Raw genomic sequence first — 22,272 nt, forward strand, 5'->3', positions numbered from 1 at the left:
AGACCCGGGCTTCCTTGCTTCGTCAGGAGCTAGAGGGCTGCCGCCAGCCCCGACACAACAGGCGAGCCCTCAGGACAGGGCCGGAGCCGGAGCCAGGTCACGCCCGGGTCCCCTGCACGAGCTGGGCAGCTGCCGCCCCCCCACCCCCCCCCGCCGGCGGGGCTTACATCTCACGCGGAACCTCTCCCCGGAGCCACTCTGGGAGCCGGGCTGGGAGCCGGAGTTGCTGGAGCCCGAGGAGCTGCCGCTGCCGGGGCGCGGGACCAGCTTCTCCACCCGCTCCCACAGCAGGCGCGGCTCGGCGTTGCTGCGGGGAGACAGGGCCCCAGGGGGCCGTCAGCGAAGGAGGGCCCCGGGGGGCCGTCAGCGAAGGAGGGCCCCCACACGCCTCGGCGCGCGCGGCGACGGGCTAGCGAGGAGCGCGGCGGCGGGCTAGCGAGGAGCGCGGCGGCGGGCTAGCGAGGAGCGCGGCGGGGCCTTCCGGGGCCCGGTTACCATCCAACCGGACCGGCAGAGACGACGACGACGATTCACGTATCGTAAAATATCGGCCATTAAAATAAGAGTGATCCCCACGTCCCTCAGTAGAGACCCTAAAAACAGCGCTGAAACACGGTCATATGGAACGACCCCCCTCTGCCGTCTCCTCCCTGCAGAGGCATTTTAGTTGCTCAGGCCGCTTCCCATATCAAGCTAACGACGCCGACGTCGCTGCCGAGCAAGGCCCCCGCTGTCACCCGCCCCGCTACACATCGTTCCTCACCGACAGCGTGGGTGCGCCGCAAAAAATTCACCGCGCTTCACCACGTTTTTCAAGGCCCCGGTTTTTTCGCGGCTTTTGATCCAAAAATCAGGGAAGCGACAATTCTAACTTTAAATAATTCTTCTTGTAGATCAGGCAAGTGGCGCGTGGCTGAAATCGTGAAGCGTCGTGCCCCAGGATGAAAGATGAGCTGATACCACCACACAACGCGTCGCTCGTCCAATCAGTGGATCAAGGTTTGATCACTGATTTTAAATTCCGAAACGGTGTACGGAGAGAAATCTTCCCTGGGGTGGCAAGAGACTTTGCTGGGTCTGACAAGGTCACAATTCCCAAGGAGTTGGGGATGCTATCTAATGCCAATTGTTTTTCCTGGTTTGTAGGTACATTAATTGTATGTACCTGTATGTTGAGAATGCAGAGGAACAAGTAAAGGTTTCATCCCCTGCTGAAAAGAGATGAAAGGAAACAACGTTTCGGCTGAGGAGCCTTCTTCGAGTGTGACACCCAAAGAAGGCTCCACACGCACCTCCGAAGGCTCCTTCACATATCCGAAGGAGACCCCACAGCTGAAACGTTGTTTCCTTTCATCTCTTTCCAGCCTGGAATAATCCTTCTTTCTTTGCAGCCTTTGCATGCTCACACACCTACCTATTAGAACGGCTGTTGGGAATGCATCCTTATGGATATTATTTCCCCTTTTGCTGTAAGTGGCGTTATTTGGGAACACAACTTGGATTTACAATCGGACGCTCTGTACTGTATATGGCACCTGCAAGCGAAGTGCAAACTAATTCATGGTCCCTAATCCAAACATAATCCATGAATTCTATCCTCCACATTCACACTGTTCTTGTTCTCCCTCAGACAGCGCCTCACGACAGACGACGCGTATCGGGGGACTGCTCCTACAGAGCTCTCTGTGGCGGAGCAACGCGGGGACCGGATGCACGACTAAAACGACGCACAAGCGCGCATTTCCAGACGAGCGGGAGCGCGGCCGAGGTCTCGGGGATTGGGGATTGGGAGGTGGGCATTACCTGGAGGAGCTCCTCTGGCCAGCTGGGCCACTGGGCTGTCCGACAGCCTGCAGGGGAGAATCCCGCCGCGACAGGACCGGGGACCGGGACGTCGTCCTCACTGGAACCTTCCGAGCAGAAAGACACTTTCACAGGGGTGGGAAGCAGAGACAGACACGCCCGCGGACAGCCTCCACCGCGCCCTCCCTCTCCGACTGCTTTGCCTTTGTACAATTCTTTCAGGACCGTGGAAGACGGGGGTGGCTCTTCGGAGTTTGTACATTAATGGCTCCCTGAGGCAGCACATTTTCAGAGAGGAACGTCTGTCGATTAATAATCTGTATAATTATTTCTGACGATAAAAGATCATGTAACCTTCAAGCCTCATTAAGCAAGTAAAAGAATGGGACACGCTAGGCCCATTAAAGCACATGATGAACCGCGACACTGCAGCTCTGCAATGAAACGGACAGGAGGAACCCAAGTGGTCTACAGGCGCTCTCGAGAGAGACTTTCTGAAAGATCTTTCTCATTTCATAGCGGCGTGCTAGTCCAAGTACACTTTAGTAATATTCAGTATTTTTTTATGCAAGAGCCCTGAAAACCTCAAACAAAATGTAATACATTTAGGATGTCTACATTTCTTGTGTTACCTTCATTTAAACTTTTTAGATTATGATCAGGCTAACTGTTCTTGTGTATAGTTTGGGGGGGGGGGGAAAAGTGTTACACTGGAGGGAAAATGCATTTTTGTGCATAACCTTTTTTCGGCTTCTGCAAACTACGTTTTTCTTCCTTTAAAAGAGTGCATGATAACAGGTGTTTGATGTATACAATTATTTGAACAAATGAAAGCTACAGAGTTCCCAAAAGCTCCCAAGTTAGTTTGATATTTCAATAAGAATTTATTTAAATGTTCCAGAATGCCATTAAGACAAAACACCCCCTTCCACCGAAGGGACCAGGAACAGAACCCCAGATCTAAAGCAGCTGTTTAAGCAGATGAACTTGGTAAACGAGGGTGTCTGAGTGACGCCAGAGCCTCAGCATGGCAACACAAACTGGTTAACAGGCGACAGTCTCGCAAAACCACAGGAGAAGTTCCGAACAGCATATACTGTAGCAGGAAGTAACTGCCAAGTTAAGCCAGCCCCTTCTTGGTTAGCTGACAAAGATGAATGGGGCAGATGCAAATCTCTTTTTACAAAGGTTTGTGCAATGAGGTATTTTAATTAAATAGATACATTACACGTATAAATACCAATAAAAAGCACTAGGGGTATAAAATTTATTCTGTAACGGGAGCAAATCTATTCTTGTCTGAATGTTAGTAGGTTAATAAAGCAATCACCCTTCCTTTCAGAAGCCAAAATAAGCACCACATTAAAGGTTATCGTGAAGATAGATCAAGTAGTGGAGAACAGCCCTGAATGTGTAAAACAATTTTTATATGTATACAAAAAGGGAATTTAATTCCCTAAATGAAAGCTCAGTGAAGAGGTCTACAGTAATCTGAACTCTGTACTTGCATAAACAGATTAAAAGAAAATGACGTTTTTGAGTAAAGGACAGACAAAATAACTGAGTAAAAGTGCTATATGTTTAAAATCAATATCCCAAATGTAGCAAAAGTCTGTTGCAGATGAAACAGTCAGCCTTCATCAGACATCGAAGCAGCTGCTCTTTAAATACAAGCACCAATTCAGATGACAAACGGGTGACTATACCAGCATTCATTAAGAATAAACACAAAAGGTGAAATTTATGTATATTGCTGCAACCCTCTTATAAGGAATCTAGTAAAACGCTTGTGAAAAACATTTTGTCAAAGGAAATGTTTGAAAGTTGCGCACAGGGATGAGCCAACAGACTGACTACCGATAAACCCAATAAAATGAATCCGATGGTTTCTTGCCTCTTCACAGTATAAAAAAATACAAAAGGCAAGGATCGGTGAAAAGGGTTAAAGAGATGCTTGTTGATGTTTCACGTTGGCAGATCCAATACGCTTCCCCTGTTTTGTAAAAACATGGATACCCCCTCAGTTATCAATGTGTTCTTACTGATGCCGAGATTAATTCAGAAGCTTAACTCCTATTCTTACCATCTACTGATCGACGCTTTATCATGTTGAATCACCTTGTATTATTATTTCCTAATTATGTATTCTGCTCTTTATGAGGCCTTTACTCAGTAATTCTTCTCCAAGATTTATGGCTACATGTACGCTATTCCTTGTTTAAATTGAGTTATGTTAATGGTGATTTAATGGTGAAAATTACTTACAAACTAGTGGTACAGCTAAACATTCCAAAAATTCAGACACTGGATTTATAAAAAATAATAATACTCTGTTGGAAATGAGACAATGTATTTTTGCATTAAAGGAGAATAACAAGTACGCACAGTTTGGGATTCTCACCTATTACACAAAATGAAAGATTTATGTTGGAATTTACTCAGCTTTGAACTTTTTGGATGTTAGCGAGGAGAAAGTAGTCTTACGACACATGAGTTTAGAATTTTTTTCATAGCAGTCTGCTTTTAAAAAAATATCAATAAGAGGTTTATGTAACCTTTTTAGTTGGGAAGGATGAATTTCCAATTATCTCAGGAAAAGTAAATATTTTAACATAACCCATGATTACAAAACCCATGATTCTACACATCAAGTGATATCAATAACTAGATTAGCTAGAACATTAACACACACTCCGCAACCTTTTAAAAATACTACACTTAAAATTTGGCAAAAGCAGTTTGTAAAATAGTGCACTAAATAATCCCACTTTATTAATCCCTGCAGAAAGCAATTTATGATACTTTCCTAAAAAAAAAAGATCAGGTAAAACAAACCCAATTGCAGGAATGCTGTTACCAAACAGTAAATCCGGTAATGTTTTCCATGTTATCTACTGTCCCTGGGGACTTCGCTACGTAGCTGAATTCTAGACCTAGAATTTGTAAACCCAGGAGTGCAATACCATGCAAATGAGGGGATCCTTATTCATGACTTGTGTTGGAATGGAGAACATAAAACATACCAGAAGGAGCTGATTGTGTTTTCTCCAACCTACTGAAACACGGGATCTGTCAAGTGGGAACATGAACAGCTCGAGGTTTTCACCGAATCGACTGCTGCGTCGCCCGTTTGTCACCCATTCTTGCTTTCGATGAACACTGGCCGTTCCAGCGGAAGGTGGCAGACTTTCGCAAATGAAATTAAAGTGTGAGATTTCAAGCAAGTGTTCTTATTTTCTCATTTATTATTTTTGTTTCTCTCCAACAGCACTTTCACCCATGTTTTTGATTGAGCACCCTCACACCTGGAAACACTGTCAATTGAAATGTTAACAATTAGGAGATGGAGGGCATAGTGTTCATGCTTCTCTGTATTTTATACCGAGTTTTATCTCAGTTTCCATTATTTCCATTACCACTTTTGATTAGGGAGTGCAAATGGCATTTAAAAACTTTATAGTGTGTTTAAGTATTAATAGAGTAATAAATGTGGTAAAAATAAACCTCTACTGTAGATTTGGATGTTCGTAAACCTACAACACTAACCCTAAGGAGTAACTTTCATTACTGTTTATAACATCACTACTAACCTAATAGCTCAGGCACCTGTAACAGCCTTGAAGAGTAAAAAGCTTAACATTCATATTATTCCAAAGTCTCCTACGAAAAGTAAAGCAAAATTTTCAATCCCCACGTTCCCTTTGATGAAATGTCAGAAATGACCTATTCACATCCTTTACACTGTTGTGAAAGTTGAACAAAAACAGATTCCCACATCGGTCACGTTTCCAAATGAGCAGCAGACCAGCCCCAGCATGTGATTGCAAAATCTAGCCTTTCACAGGCCAGGATATGTGAATGATTATAAAGTTTCCTTCTCTGTGAATACAGGTATTCAAGCATTTCTACTACAACATTCCTTGAGCTCAACAAATGTATCAACATGTATACTCTCACAGGCTCATCTAAAAGCCTTGAACATTTTCTAAGAAACACAGTTAATCGATCTTTGTTTTTTGATATTAGAGATCTCAAATGGCTTATCCTTGAATCGCTTTTAAAAACCTGAGTGCTAAGAGTTCTGAATGAAAGCAGCAGACTGCCCGGTCAGGAGGGTCTACGTCACAAAACTCGTTTTGTCTTCACAAAAGGGCTCTAAATTTAGCAAGAGACATGAAACCTCAAGCTGGATGGAGGTTCCACAGCTTTACCGGTGTCCTAAACCTGTCCAGAACAAAACACAGGTTTTAACATCGAACTGAAGAGAAGCTCAAGCAGTCAATGTGTCTTTTCAAACTCTGCTTCTATGTACGCACCGGTCTCAAGGCCTGGGCGACTTGCTTGCCAACGCAAGAATACCCTGCCCGTTACATCCCATTTGGGGACACAGCGGTGGTCAGTCTCTGTGGGGCCGCATGCAGACAGAAGCCACAGGCATCACACAGAAGACTTCTTCAGATTTGCAAAAGCCTTGAAATCCCAGGGCTGCCATGACTACAGCCTGGGCACTGGAGGATGCGTCACCCGAGTCGCCGCACACGCGGAGGGCCTGCTGCTCTTTGGACACCCGTTTCCCGATGGCAGGAAGCAGGCGAGTCCTGCATGCCTGTCCTTACCCTGGGAGGGACCTCCTCACTCTCTGCCTTAGTCCGGGCCCCTGGGTACCTATCCTTGGGGCTAGGCTCAGGCATGTCTGCTCTAGGCTCAGAGACTGGCTGCATGGCAGTGCGTGAAGGTGGACATGGGTCCTGAGAGCGAAGATGAAGATGTGCAAAAACAGGAGAAGGGTCACTGAAGGAATGGGATCGAGAGACGGGGGAAGCGTTACTCTTGAGAGATGCCAGTTGGGACCACTGTACCTTACAGGGAGAGAATAAACAACATTCAGCTTGGAGTTTGGTGCAGTGCACAGTACAGACCAAAAGGGGGAAGGAGAATGGGGGGGGGGAAAATGGACATGATTTCAGACAAACAGATTCTTGATTATATACGCGCGCACGCGCACACACACACACGGAAGCTGAAAAGCAATGCAGGTTATACAAGCATGTGCCTCACTGGTGTTCTCAGGGGTTAAGAAAAACACAAAACTGCATCTACATAACATGATTTTAAGTTTTGTAAAGCTGGTAACAGAACTATAAACATCAGTAATCTCATGACCATCTGTGGCTTCATGACATCTTGGAATATTTGCTCCCTTTAGGATGTTGCTGCCTGTTTCCCTCACAGGAAGGCTGTAAAATTATGGCTTTTAACAAAAATCAAGAAAAAAGGAAGCTGAACCAACACCTCCTTTTCCTAACTATTTTTGGCAATATTATTGTAAAAATGACAAGAAGGTGCTACTCAGATGGGAGAATATTCTGATGGGCTGTTAACAACTGGTATACAGCTGTCTGTGCCACTTTTGAGTCAGATTGCCTAAAATGAGGATCTAAGATAGGGGCTTCTTAAATTATTTTTTTTACATCCTTAAATCTGAAGCACGTCTGACTGGCAGTGTACCTTCCGGTTAACTGGAACCGGCAGTAAACCAGTCAGTTCACTGAAACGGACGGCAGATGCTTGGAATCATCCACAATTTAATATTTCACCTATGCAACTTCAAAGTGTGTACACCACATCTCATGGAGTGCATATCCACAGATTCCCATCGTAAAGGAAATCCATAATCGGGGGATAAAATACTTTCGCACTTGCAGACGGCTGGCACAGGCTTCTCAAGCCCGCTGGGTAGCAGGATTCACGGTGCTCACTATGCCTGCTTCACTGCATGCGCTCTCTCGCCACGGCATGCAGGATAAAGCAGCTGTTGGCACTACCGAGCAGACTAGTCAGAGAGCGAAAGGGGTGAACTGTGCTGGGCAGCATGGATGGGTGGCAGGCTGGCAGCATGCAGGGGGGGGGTTTCCTGCCATCAAGACTAAAGCTGAGGCTAAGAGCGGGCGGGGTGGCGGCGTGGCGGCGTGGCATCGGGTGAGGATATTCGACTGCAGCACTCAAAGCCAGACGCCACTCGTTACCTTGTCACCTGCTTCTCGACGGACCGCCTGCGCCAGAACCTCGGCGTCCAGGCGGGAGAACATCACGAAACGGGAACACACAAGGTTGCCCCCACACACACACACACACACTACGCGAACAACTGCAGAAACATCATCCTGACCGGGGAGGCGCGTTACCTGAGAGGAGGGTGACCGCGGGGGAGACGATTTGTACCTGAGGTTCCACAGGCCTGTGCAGGGCAGGTGGGACGGGCTCAGAGTTGCCATTCGAGAAGGACTCCGATCGCGAAGGCACTGGGGGGTCCAACACTTTGCAGGGCTGTCTGGACTGTGCTTGAGGTGAGCCCTGAATATTCTTTCGGAACCTCTCGTCAGCCTGAGTGGACAAACGGGGAACAGGCTCTCATCGACGTCCAAACAGGGCAACCAACGCTCAGTGCTGCCACAACGGGACCAGACACGTTGACGGCACGACGGAGACTCTTGAGATGAAACATCTACGCCCCCCCCCCAGGCAATGCTGGGATTGTACAGGGTACGCCAACAAGCAAGCTGGAAAGGGTTTCAAGCAGCCAACTTGGTTAACACTGGTTTGGGAAACATGCGGGCGGGGGGGTGAGAAAAAGACAAGCATCACTGGGGTGGAGAACATTCTCACCAATCACTGTCAAGCACACCACATCCCGTTTTGAAGAAGCTGATCTAAGCAGATAGAAGATATCTGGAGAGCAGCTCGACAAGCTCTCCATTGTAAGGCACTCATCTCTCCGCCCTGGCCTGAATGGTGGGACTACGGAGGGTAATCTCAACTAGCACTTCTACCTGAAGAACGCCGATGGCCACATGGACCATCATGTCCATGTGAGGCAGGGTGATGATTTTTAAGAACCTCAAAAGGAGCCAGAACACTTTCAAGACGTACAAGTCGATACACATAATTTTGGGCTTAATAACCGATCCCTCGTGTAAGGATATAAGAGATCACTTTATTAGCCGTATACAATTTCTTGCATTAGGAATTTGGCTTTTCACAGACCCCAGCTTGCTCTCCATGAGACACACAGACAGGGAGAGAGAAGCTTGGGGTCAGAGTGCAGGGTCAGCCATTGTACAGCGCCCCTGGAGCAGCTGGGGTTAAGGGCCTTGCCCAGGAGCCCAACGGAGAAGGATTCCTCTGTCGGCCGCGGGATTTGAACCGGCAACCTTCCAGCCACAGGCGCAGATCCTGAGCCACAGAGCCACCGCTCCGCCCCAATAGAAATGGCAATAGCAGAGAATAATCTGAGTGCTGTCGCATGATCTAGCAACTACTTCCAACCGAAGTCTTTTTCCACTAATAAATGTAAATTGAGAGCGTAAAAATATCGGCTTGTAGCACGTTATTAATTTTTACTTCTTACAAAAACTTAACATCCTCCATCAATGTGGCGAAAGACTGGCACAATGTGACCCTGCCCACTGAAATGTTACAACTGCTCCTAAATCATAACCCCTTAAATCGCTCCATTTTTTACTGACTTGTGAATTGGCTCTGGTTTTCTTATTACCGAGTAAATGAAAGCTATTGTTTAAATAAACAAAATGTGAAAAAACCTTGCAAGCCTATGATCACTGTGTGATGAAAGTAAAACTTTAAACTTCAAACTGATGCGTTAAAAAGCTTTCCATGATTAAATTAAAACTATTACTATTGTATATTGATGCTAACAGTACACACCAGAAAACATGCAAGGTACTATCATGCAGTGCTTACCATTCATAAAAATGAAAGATCCCTGCATTCAGTTTATAGTTCAGTTCTCAAACAACACAGAAGTAGCTGATTTCGTTGAAAACAAAAATGTTTGGTATCGGAAGCATCGATACCACATTTTGGTACCATGCACATGCAAATCTAATAAAAGGCCCCAAATAATGAGCAAGTAACAGCAGCACATTTTGTTCTTCTTTGGAATGAACCCTCAGACATCACAAACTAGATATAAATTAGAGGAAACATTGTTTAACATTCCAGTACTACAGAACTGCATTAGCTGTCATCAACACTCACTACACAACAGTCAGGCGCCATTAGAAAGTCTGAGAATTAGAAGTCAAGGTTTCCAAGGCTACAGTGTTCATCTCTCTGTGAACTTTCCTGCTCCCTTTCCACAGGGAAATCATGGTCTGCAATCTGGCCCAAACCAGACATGAGAGTCTGATGCCACATGAATTATCTGGGAAAGGATTAGAAAGAGGGATTCCGGCGACTTTACAGTTAGCTGCACAAAACGTTCAGCCTGAAGTCTGAAACAAAGTTGAAGAAGACCAAGTAAGCGCAACAGTTAGTTGTTCAGCTTACACTCGAGTAGAGCCAAAGACAAGTCGGGCACATCAAGCAGGACAGCAAGGAAGAAGAAAAATGTTTATTTGCGCAGGAAACAAATGAGACTAAGTCAGGGCTGGGAGAAAATGCAAGCCTTTTCTTATCTTGAAGACCCCGGTCCAGTCTTGCTGAGGCACTTAAAAGAAAGATGTTTCATCTTAAGAGGACACAGACTTTACACGGAGAAGCAACTAGGCTAGGAGCTTCAACAAAGCAGGGCCACACATTCCAGAAGAGAGGCAGAACACACGAGCTGATCTGAGGACGCCGTGGTCGCGAGTGGTGTCTGTTTCTGGCGATACTGTCCGTTCTCTGTGCGACGGCGGTCACGAGTGGAGAGCTCCATCAGAGAGCCCTCTCTGTGCCTTCGTCCCGGCCCCCGCACCGGCCTCGTCACGCATGGGAACACCACACGCAGCACAACGGCCACGGGGGACAAGGAAATGGACGGGTTTCCTGGTTCTGTGCTCAAAAGGGGAAGACCTCGACTGAAGCCAGACTGGGCTCCTGTCTCTGTCAGCCACAGACCGCCTGTGGGGACAGGGGACGGAGAGAACACCCCACCCCCCAGCTACAGGAAATGAGACGGCCCACCTCAAGCTAGACTACGTAGTGGATTTAAAACAAAAAGAAAAAGTGAGAGAGAAAACCAAAGCCAAGAAGGTACGCCGCCCACGACACTAACGCCACCACCTGAGCAGGCCTTAAGGCCGCGGCGCTGTGCGACAGAAGCAGCCGGAGGGTCTAGGCACGGTCGTTCACCTCTCGCGCGCTGTCTGGCGGCTCGGGAGCAGGGGGTTTCTGCTCTGCGGGCTGGGGAGCTTGCGGCGGCGGTGGCGGTTTATTCCTGTCCTGCGGCTGTGGCTGCTGCCTATGGCCGTGCTGCAGAGAGAGGAGGTAGGCCTGCTCCTGCTGCAGCTGACGCTGAAGCCTCTCTGCCTGACGCTGCTCTTCCATCTCCCGCCATTTGTACTCCTGATGTACAGAGAGTGCAAGGTTTGAGGCACACAGGGGCAAACGGGGCTCTGGTTCACACTAGAGGGGCCCGCCTGAGGCTCTTGCTCGGGGCCGGGCGGCTGGGAAGGGGGCGAAGCGAGGGGGGGGGCTTCCTCATCCCAGAGCAGCAAGGAACTACCGAGGTCCGCCCAAGTCACGGCAGGACTTCCAGCGCATTTTATCAGGCCTTTCGGGATTCCTAACCGGTCTGCAAACGGGATATTTTATCTGGGATGCCCTGGTTTTAACCCTGGACTGATGGTGGTGGTCATGACCGGCCAGCAGCAACAACAACAACAACAACAACAAAAAATAACACCAAGAACTCAAAATGAAACCTGTCTAACTAGCTGTCAGTGTGCGTCGGGGCAGAGGGGGGCTGGGCCAGACTGCCCAGTGAGGGGCGTGCTGTGGGATCATCTCTACGTGTTCCTCCCAAGGACAGCGGCACCCTCTGCTGGCGGGAGGCAAGAACACCACTGCTGGATAAGAATAAAGCTGCTTCTCTGCAAGATCCATTTTTGGGGGGTTTTCACACAGAATTCTATCAAAAAAAGATAGGCCAGTTTATGAGAAGCCCACCATCTGAAAGGATAAAAACACACTAACAGTACTCAAAAAAACCTGAATGTTTTTTTTTTCATTTTACTCTACATCTTGAAGGATTTATCCATTTGAAAGGACTGCTCCACGGTTCCATTTTTAACTTGCTTTTGTTAATATCCGGTTTTGCAATAGGCATATTTTAAAATTAAGACTGTGAGCAGTCATCTTCTAGGCAAATGAACATGTCCAGAAATCCTTCATCTGCGATTTCAGGAACAACGCGGAACAATATCAGTCACGTGTGACAGGAGCAGGTGGGAAACGAACGTATTTCCTGTGAGTGGACTTGAGGCTGCATAGGCACTGCCGGGACCTGTCTCCACCATGTCAACACTCACAAGCCATTCCTGTTCCTGGAAATGTAAGACGACGAGCTGAAACATAACACGAGCAGTCCTATCAAACTTCCGGAACCGTTGTCCTTCCCACTTTCCCAGTCATACTTCACAGAAACGATGAGATGGATCCTAATAAACTGTGGGGGAGGAAGAAAAATCTCTTTTCTCTTTTCTCTTTCCCCTTTCCGTACGTTTCATCCACGAAGCAGGTCCACCTCGTCGAAGAACAAACCTTCAGCCGCAAGGCCAAACAGGCCGGGCCTACGCCAACACGAACCCCCTGGAAACACCCGCCTGCTGGATAGCCCATCACCAGCCTGAGACAAACCCAACGACCGCATCGGCAACTCCGGCACACCCTGTACTACACCAGCCTCACCCCCTAGCCCCGGCCCAGCCCCGGCGAAGGAAGGAAGAGCAGCAAGTTACCAGCAACATGGCCTGTTCGTGGAGCAGCTGCTGCTGAAGAATCTCCAGGTGCCTCTGCTCCTCCTCCAGCTGGCGCCTGATGTACTCCTGCCGCACACAAGACACAGCGACACACGGGGACCGCGGGTCAGGGGCGGCTGCGTGCGGCTCCCCCTTCAGGCCGCGCAGAGCCCCGGCTGGAGGGACCGCGGCCTCCAGCCCGGGAGACGGCCCGCCAGAACCACCACCTGCTACAGGCGCGGTTCGCGGGAGACGAGCTTGAACTCCCTCCCGCCTCTACAAAACCCACACAGGGCGAACTTGTACAAAACCTACCCTGAGAGCGAGATGTGCTGAAGTCTGCTTCGCATGCCTCTTTGAGGACGAACTACTTCAAACCACATTTTTAATCTGGAGATTGGCTCTGCAAGGCGAATCTCCAACTGGGGTGGCGCCGCAGGAGATTAAAATTGGCGATACGGGGCCTGAGAGGGGTGACGCCGCTGGGATACTCTACTGCAACTCACAGCTGGCAACCCACTGGAGCTCAGCAGGTGTGAGCCTGGTCAGTACCTGGATGGGAGACCTCCTGGGAAAAACTAAGGCTGCTGCTGGAAGAGGTGTTAGTGGGGCCAGCAGGGGGCGGTCACCCTGTGGCTCATGTGGGTCCTAATGCCCCAGTGTAGTGACGGGGACACTATACTGTAAACAGGCGCCGTCCTTCGGATGAGACGTAAAACCGAGGTCCTGACTCTCTGTGGTCAATAAAAATCCCAGGGCCTTTGTCGTCCTGGCCAAATTTCCCATTGGCCCTTACCAATCATGGCCTCCTAATAATCCCCCTCTATGAACCGGCTTCATTACTCTGCTCTCCTCCCCACTGAGAGCTGATATCTGGTGAGCGTTCTGGCGCAGTATGGCTGCCGTCGCATCATCCAGGTGGGGCTGCACACTGGCGGTGGTGGAGGGGAGTTCCCATTACCTGTAAAGCGCTTTGAGTGGAGTGTCCAGAAAAGCACTATATAAGTGTAAGCAATTATTATTATTATTATTATTATTATTATTATTATTATGTCACTGCAGCGCGTTCTTCCCTTTCTCTAAAGCGACCGAGGCCTTGGCTGCCCCAGGCTCACGCCCCGAGTTTGCCTTTCAGACCATCCAGATATTCCAGCGTGTGCCGATGTCCAGGCCCCACGCCCCCGTTCCTGCTCCGAGCCGCACGGCGGGGCGGCAGCGCCGCGGCCGGCCTCACCTGCTCGCGCTCGGCCCGGCGCCGCTCCTCCTCGGCCCGGCGCCGCTCCTCCTCCTCCTTGCGCCGGCGCTCCAGCTCCTCGACCCGGCGCTTCTCCTCCTGCTCGCGGCGGCGCTGCTCGCGCTCCTGCTGCCGGCGCACCTCGCGCTCCCGCCGCTGTTGCTGTGGCGACGCGGGGAGAGAGAGAGCGCCGCGGCGTCAAGCACCCTGGACCCTGGAGTTCGCTTACGCCCCGGCTCGCAGCGACACCCCCTGCAGCTCATGGGGGGGGGGAGAGGGGGCTCAGGATGCGACCCCCCCTGCCTGCTGCTCTTCTAACGTGCCCCAAGTCACAGAGCCCAGAGCCCAACCCTGGGGCGGCGGACCACGCGCCATCGCCACCCAGCGGCGCGACCCCGGATCGAACCCGGGATCACAGGGCTCAGCTGAACTACTGCATTTCGCCATCTAAGAAAGCTGGCTTCCTAGATGTGAACTACTTTTCTGGCTGAATCTGATCACACCACCTGCTGCGCGTGAGGCGCGAGAGAGCTCGGGTCTCTCCCCGGTGAGGCAGAGGAGTGCTACAGCACTTTTAAGTCTATGGCAGTAGACAGTCAGAAACTAGCAGGGTTTCAAGGGGAAAGGCAATACCCCTCTATCGAAACTGCTTGAAAAATCACTGATAATTCAAAACATTTACAAGTATTTTTTTTGCATTATGAAAGGCCTTAAAAAACTGCAAGGCACATTTGGATATAAGGCACATAAGAAAACCTACTTGGAAACAAAACTGTAGTGGGAAGAAGAGATCCCACTGACAGAGCTCTTTCCATAATTCGTGCCAGATACTTCAATAACGAGAAACACTGACCCCGTTCCTACAAGCGGAGGTTGTTTTTGGAAAAGTTAATAAAGCTCCACAGTTCTACAGAGCTGAAACCCTATAAAAACTCAGGAATCAACCTAGCAAAGAGCATAAAACATCCGAAGAATGGCCGAGGTTCTAAATAGTAACAATCGGGTATGTTTGTCCATGATGAACAGAAATATGTCACAGCCCTTCCAGCAACAGAGCCAGCGCAGTCGCAGTGCAGAGAGCATGCCAATTATAGAAACTGGCCCAAAAGGCGAGTGACCTCTAATGAGGATGACTCAAAGTACGAAATACGAAAAGAAACATCAAAACAGGCTCCAGACCTCGAAGGCCAAAAGCAGAGAGAGTCAACAGAAAGCCTGGTAAAAATCTGTCTAACCCTGCATACGAAGAGGGCCGCCTGAAAAGGGAAAGACACCTGTGGTACAAACTAAAGTAAATGAAACACAAAGTATTTCTATCACGGCATTATCCAGATTAGTAATGGCCCTCGTACACGCACGGCTGCTCAGAAACGGGATCACGGTGGTTGCGTGCCAAGATGTAAGCTGTAAACTCCCTTTCCAGGTTCTTCATGAGGATGAAAGTCAGCCTTCGGGGGAGGCTGTGCAGGTGTGCACAGATCAGGATTTCGGGCTTGCGAGCTCAGGTGTAGCGGGCTGTGGCCCGGACCCCCGCGGCGAGCAGCTCTCCGGGAACGCTAGTCTTTTTCGGGGGACTCTCAGGGGCCACAAACCACTTGGGGGCCACAGCTCTCAGGGGCCACACCTCTCGGGGGCCTCGCGCACGCCGCAGCCGTCTTACCTCCTCCAGCCGCCGCCGCTGCTCCTTCTGCTGCTCGATGCGCTTCTGCCGCTCCGCCAGCAGCTGGCGCTTGTACTCCTCCTGCTCGCGCAGCTGCTGCTCCTGCAGGAGCTGCTGCCGCCGCAGGGCCTCCGAGCGCTCCTTGTTCTCCTGCTGCAGGCGCAGGAAGTCCCGGCGCAGCGTGGACTCGCCCGGCACGTTCACGATCGAGCTGCGAGCGGGGGGAGAGCGGGGCGTCAGGGCGGCTGCGGGCGAGACGGGGGAACCGCAGCCCCGGTCTCTCAGCCCCGGTCACTAAATAAATTCACCGGCGTTCCAGAAAAACAATCTACGCATTTCAAATTGAGCACAACATCTTGAACTTCGTGAAAGTACGGGGAGTCGCCGTGTTCCCAAGAAATGCGACATGATTCGGCCCTTCCTCCTCGCTAGCCCCCGGAAAGACTAATGCGCTGTGTTGTACATCTCACCGAAGAAATGTTCCAACATGACCTGCACGTTGCACGCTGCAGAGTTAACAAGTAGTATTTGTCAGCAAAACCGTCTCGAAGTCGAGAGCAATATTTCTGCTGGATTAAAAGATGCATTCATTATTCCTTCCAATGTCACAGGGCCGTTTGGTTGCCCCGTTTGGAATCGCAGAACATGGCGCTGCGCACACCTGGAAATGTAGTCTATTTTGTGATGCAAATCGGAGGTTTTATAAATGACGGCGCACATTTTACTTTTATTGCGGTTTGAAATGCGCTCATCAATGCTGATTTTTTTCCTAAGCCTGAAATATAAAAATAGCGATGCAGTGCCCCTTGAATGGCCTAGTATCCAACAAGAACGGGAACTTGAAATTTCGACAGGGAAATTGTGCACAGCGGAAGAGAAGCCCGAATGGATCAAGACAGAAGACAAGGTGCAGGGAGCAGTTAAGCCTGGACAGAGAACAGCTCAACACCGAGAACCTGAATCACAGAAGGAACACAAGCAGCACAGGAGAGACCTCTATCATTGAGTTAGCACCAAGGCAATCACTCCTTCACTCCCTAAAGAAAAACTTTCACAACCCCATCATTTTCACGTACAGACCATTTCCTTAAATCAGAAATCCTCCGCATACTTCAGCATTGAGTGTCCCCAGAGACTTCTGACTGACTGCTGCAAACCAATAGCAAACTGCTACCACAATAAATTAGTGACCAATACAACCACACAACATGATCAATTTGACACGTACACCGGGAAAGAAATATCTAATGGATTTTAAAACGCTTTCAGAAGTAAGACACCTGGACACCTGCTACTTGTCAGAAATGGCTTTCTGCTACACCTCAGAAACAGTAGAGGCGCATGAAAGCTTATAACTTTCTCAGCAGGACAAGGAACACAAACGTTTCCATCAGAGGACAGTGGTGTGTTGGGTGTACAGAGAAGTCCGGTTCAAGTCAGGTGGTCAGGAAATGACATTGCGCCTGGATTGTGGTTAAAAACAGTAATTCAATGCAGATGGGCACTGCCCCTGCAGGTGACCACAGTGATTTAGACTTTTCATTTTTCACCTATAAATTATACACAAAAAACAGAAAACATTCTGCTGAAGTCTTGATCACATTTCAGTCTTGGAGGAGGTTGCAGTTCTACTGCTGCAGTGTTGGTTACAGATGAGCAATGCACAAGACACATTTGCACATCACTTCAGCACCATCAACACTCAGTGTCATGCCGGGTTAAGATGCAGATTAATACTTAGTTCATGTTGTTCAGATGTTTACATTCATGTAAGTGTTTTTAACCAATTGCATATCCGATTGATAGACCTAAATATGACAGCTGGCCTCAAAAAGCCCAGGAAACGCTGCAAGAAAACTATTTTAAAATTGCAACTTAACTGTAAAGAAAAAGAAGCAAACTACTACTTAAAATGAATACTGGTGCTTAATTGCTGTGGGAAATACGGACTCAGATGGCAGCCTTAATATAATGACCACGTGTTTTATTTTTGGAGAGTTCTCAAGAAACTCAAAGCAGTATCTGGCAGTAAATACTAAAAAGTCAACAGACTTCAGCATGTCCAGAATTCAGCATCCCTGGTGCTGAAGCACTCTGCATCGGCACATACTTCCTGTCCTCTGTTAACTGCACTGGCTCCCTGTGGAATTTCGAGTGGACTTTACGAGGCACTGAAGGTGCAGTTTATTTTCAGGACGTACTATATAAATCTATTCCAGCTCTTAACCTTTGTGTCCAGGAGAAGACCAAGCTCTGTACACAACGGCCCATGGGGCTTCCTGTGTGTAACACCATGACTACAGAACTAATTTCCCACATTCACCACACTTTCAGAAATCAAAAACTTAAAGATCCATCTTTTAACAACGAATTTCACCCTCACTGCTGGTTTTCACGAAGTCACTTCGCAGTACCTTTTTCACCACTTCGTTTTTTGCTTCAATTGTGTATTGTGTGCTACTGTACAGTGCCTCGAGTTCTTTGAAAAGCTCTTGAGAACTGTATTTAGCAAAGTGGAGTAACACAAAGTAAAGGTTACAGTAGTTACAAGTAGGGAGCTGCGTCAGCATGCATGGGCGGCAAAGGAGCAGGTAAAGGTTTACTCCATGCTGAAAAAAGAAAGGAAATAACTTTTTGGCTGTGGTGCCTTCTGTGGGTCTTCATCACACCTGAGGAAGGCTCCACAGCCAAAACGCTGTTTCCTTTCTTCTCTTTTCAGCATGGAGTAAACCTTTAAAGGCTGAGATTATTTCACCTCAATGAAATAAAGGCAGTAGCTTTGTTTCAGCATCAGTTGGGCAGAGAGAGGATCTTTTTGAGTAGCATGTTAGGAGCATTACAACAGGATCAAAAGTAAAATCAGAGTTTCCAACATCCATCAAAGACGTGACTTCAGAGCCATTAACAGCACTGGGGTCTCTCGCTCTATCTGAAGTCATGAACCACATCACAAATGCAAAAGACACCTGTCAAGTGCAGCAAATGCCACAGCTGTATCAGATTCTACCGGCAGATCTACACAATCTATCATCTGCACAGCAAACCCCACTTCTGCCACGGCAGTATGGTCTGAACCAGAGGCAGCATGTAAATACTGAAAGGACCTGTACATCATCATCACGTTTAAAAGAAGCTGAGGTTCACTAACTAGGAGTCAAACTTTGAATCTGAATAGGACATAAAGATCACCTCAAGCATATTTTCCACCCGATTCAGCAGAGTGGCACAGCTCACAATATCAAATGCTGCATCTCAATCCAGGAGAAGACCATTAAGTAATGGGTCAGAGGCAAAGCATCGACGGCACGAGGAAGGGCCATTTCTGTGCAGGCTCTGAACCGAGACTGAAAAGGTTCAAAGTGCTCAGATGCAAGATTCAATTTTTTTTCCATAGCACTGTAATTTTCCACCCAACATACCACTGTAATCTTCCACAGTATTTTGACTCCACTGTTATGCTATAACACTGTATATACAGGGGATATAAATATTCCTTAGGATCTCTTGGCATCAGATAAACCAGATTTTTTAAACTTTACATATTTACAGCGGTACTGTCCACAATCTTAAACTGTCTTGGTTTAAATTAAATGTATAACTGTTGCTTTTCAGGCTAACCTCAACCCAGGGTCTAGAAACATAATTTTTTGTAATATTTAAGACTGTTATGAAGGTTAACATAAAAAAAACTGTATTCCTGCTTGTAAGTATAACGTTTGTGGACCTCTCCTGATCTATGGTTTCTGGCAATTATTTTTATTCTTGGCTTTTATAAGCTTAAACAGACAACCCTGTTAAATTATGCACTAGATTTAGCTTGAGCCCTCTCTATTTCATGCCTAATATCATTAAACCAGCGTTTATCAGAGCACAGATTTGATGCCTGGCAGCTCATAAATATTCATATAAACCCATCTATGGGCCTGGTGCAGATTTCAGCGGTGTACTTGCGCTGACACACTCTTGCTGCCAGGAACAGGACAGCGAGCAGGCCTCTACAATCTGGAAAGACCTGCCTGGCCCTCACAGGCCTTATTCGCTTTAAAAGAGCTGCCAGCATATCCAGAACACCCCCCACAGACTCAGCAGCACACGCCCAAGAGCCACACAAGGACCAGAGAAACGAAGCGCACCGTTTCCGGAACGCACCCCAATGGCTTTTGTCGGGATGGGTCACTACAGAGCCCGAGTGAGAGCGGCCCGTCCCAGGCCCGGCGGAGCGTCATTACCTGGGCTCTCCCTCCTGCTCGGGCGCCTCTTCCTCCTCCTCCTCGCTGCCGCTGTACTCGTACTCCGTTTCGTCTGGCAGGAAGGGGGGGGGGGGAGAAAAAACAATTGCAAAAACAAGGTTTTGCCCCATTTTGTAGGTTATTTTTGTCGAATCGGTGACTAGGTGGCGGAAGAGGCAGTGGGCCTGGCTGGGTCTAGAAGTATAAGGGGTCACAAACCAGCCTGCAGAATAACTGCAAGAATTGTCCCTGACGCTAGGACAATTCAGTGACGGACACTATCGGAGCATCATTACTGATCACACTAGCAACGTGAACGTTACAACATTCTTCTGGTGTACACGAAACAGCAGGACTAGCTTACGGTTTAAATTCCTGTTAAGCGCTAGTGTAAGAAAAACGGGGTTCTACCTAAACGTACATGTTCTGTATGTGAATCTGCCTGCAGTCCTGTTAGCAGCAGCAGAGATAATGCCAGCAGGAAGGTTATGGCATACGATTACGTTTCACGTGGCGCGGGAAAAATTTTGACATCAATTTCTTAGAAATACAGAGCACTGATCGGACACATATCCGCCACTAATTTGACCCTTCGAGTTTGCTTGGTGTTGTGGAGGAGTCTGGAGGAACAGCTGCCTGCGCAGAGCGGGTCTCCAGACAGGCGGCCGCGCTGCAGCTGGTGCACGCTGCGCAGGCTCCGAGGCTGGGCGCGCGCCGCGCCGCCATCGGGCACCGGAAAGACGGACGGCATCAGGGGACAACTAAAATACGACGAGACGGCATCCAAACCCCCTTCCAGAAACGGCTCAAACAAACGCGCCTCCAGATCGGTCACAACCCCCTCTGCAGCCCACAGGAGCAGGCAAGGCCCCCTGACGGGCTGGCGGGCGCGCGGCCGTGCCGAACCGGGCGGGAGGCGGGAGGCGGGAGACGGCCCCATACCTTTCTCCCCGCGCTTCTTGCGCGTGCGGTCGATGTGGTCCTTGAGCTGGATGCGGACCTGCCGCTCGTTGGGCTGGTCGCGGATGAAGGGGTGCTTGAGGAGCTGCTCGGTGGGGGGGCGCTGCATGTAGTTCTTCACCAGGCAGCCCTCGATGAAGCTGAAGAACTTCTTGGACCTGGGGAGGAGCGGACAGCGTGAGCCGGGCGCTCGGCCATTCCGCAGATCGCGACACCGGGGGGGGGAAACGACTCAGCGTGCCGGGCTGGGCTAGATGGGCGAGAGGCTGCTAAATGAGCTGGTCTCAACCTGGCTGAGCATGAGGAAGCCGTCGCTGGGCCTGCCAGTTCCAGACCGTAGCACAGCTTCTTTAATGACCACTCACTTAATGACCACCTTGGACTGCTGCTTTGGCATACAGAGGCTGTTTTCACTCCCACACCTATAAGTGCATTCAAATGGAAGTACATGCATGATACTCCTTTATTTCATCCCAGACAGTCCAGCAACCTTATCCCTGCTCAGCACCTTTATATTTCTCTGACATTCACCCATTCATTCTCTAACCGCTTCTCCCAGTTCAGGGTCTCGGGGGCGCCGGAGCCCATCTCGGCGTGTAACGGGGGCAAGGCAGGGTTCACCCCAGACAGGACACCAGTCTGTCCACCGCAGAGCACAGGCACGAGCTCAAGCGCGCACTCACACCTGAGACAGCTCTCCCAGAAGCTAATTAACCTACCAGTGCGTCTCTGGACTGCAGGGGGAAAACCACGCCAGCCTGAAGAGAACATGCAAACTCCACACGGACAGCACCCCAGGGTCCCAGCGCTGCGAGGCAGCAATGCCCGCCACAGTGCCCCCGCCCCCGCCACCCCAATTTTCTAACACGGTTTCAGAAAAAACGTAATTAAAACCGCCTGTTTAAAATCATGCACAGTTCAAATTTAGAAACGAGTTTTAAACTGCCATGGAAAAAAACTGATTTTCCACATCAGACAATGCTCTGTCGAAACTGTGATTCACCAAAACATTACCAGGAGTGACAGCACATACTGTATATAAGGGTGTAGCACCACAGAGCATTTTCATTGAACTGCCTTTGTTCTGCATTTATTCCAAACCACAGAAAGCCACATACAAAAACTTGACTTTTCTCCCTCTCTGCCAGAGATTGTTCTTCTGCATTATGGTTGTTTGGATTCTAGACAGATCTATATCAAAAGCTGGACTGGAAAACAAAACAATGAAGTAGATGATTTCAGATGCAAAGAAAAAAAAGTAAATCGCATCTGGAGTGAGGTTAAACGTAATGACCACATTGTTTTTCTAACTCTGCTCTACAGCAGTTATACAAATCTATCAAAAAAGTTAGAATGAAGACAAAAAAAAATCAATAGAACAGATCCCATAGGAATTATGCCAATGTTCTATTTATCCGTACCAGACTGACTTATCTATTTTAAAACACTCAGGATGTTTTCCATCATGTTTGTTTTAAAAGTACTTTCTTTCCTAAATAATGTCCTAAATAAATAGCTTATAATCCATAACTGCTTAATTAAATCAATGTTTGCACTGCTTAGTGCATTTAAGTGTTTAAGACGGCTAAAGGACCCTTATAATAATCTGCTTCTAACTCTTATTATAATAATAATTATAATTGC

General features: G+C 48.5%; 1 protein-coding gene across 14 annotated transcripts in view; it reads right to left on the bottom strand.

Annotated features, from left to right (window-relative positions):
• LOC148675710 (mitogen-activated protein kinase kinase kinase kinase 4) overlaps positions 1–22,272 on the bottom strand; it is a 100,236-nt gene that overhangs the window by 28,008 nt on the left and 49,956 nt on the right. For 8 of the 14 annotated variants that reach the window (XM_088645975.1, XM_088645967.1, XM_088645924.1 and 5 more), the window contains 10 exons: positions 20,611–20,786; positions 19,669–19,741; positions 15,440–15,650; positions 13,780–13,941; positions 12,546–12,632; positions 10,939–11,151; positions 8,026–8,187; positions 6,420–6,662; positions 1,804–1,910; positions 168–307 (listed from right to left, as the gene is read on the bottom strand). In XM_088645975.1, coding sequence (XP_088502101.1) covers positions 168–307; positions 1,804–1,910; positions 6,420–6,662; positions 8,026–8,187; positions 10,939–11,151; positions 12,546–12,632; positions 13,780–13,941; positions 15,440–15,650; positions 19,669–19,741; positions 20,611–20,786 — 1,574 coding nt within the window. The remainder of the gene's footprint in view (positions 1–167; positions 308–1,803; positions 1,911–6,419; positions 6,663–8,025; positions 8,188–10,938; positions 11,152–12,545; positions 12,633–13,779; positions 13,942–15,439; positions 15,651–19,668; positions 19,742–20,610; positions 20,787–22,272) is intronic. The other 6 variants (XM_088646003.1, XM_088646011.1, XM_088645994.1 and 3 more) reach the window with 4 other exon arrangements.

Source organism: Lepisosteus platostomus, chromosome 2, assembly GCF_059453375.1.
Source record: "Lepisosteus platostomus isolate fLepPlt1 chromosome 2, fLepPlt1.hap1, whole genome shotgun sequence".
NCBI classification, from domain to species: domain Eukaryota; kingdom Metazoa; phylum Chordata; class Actinopteri; order Semionotiformes; family Lepisosteidae; genus Lepisosteus; species Lepisosteus platostomus.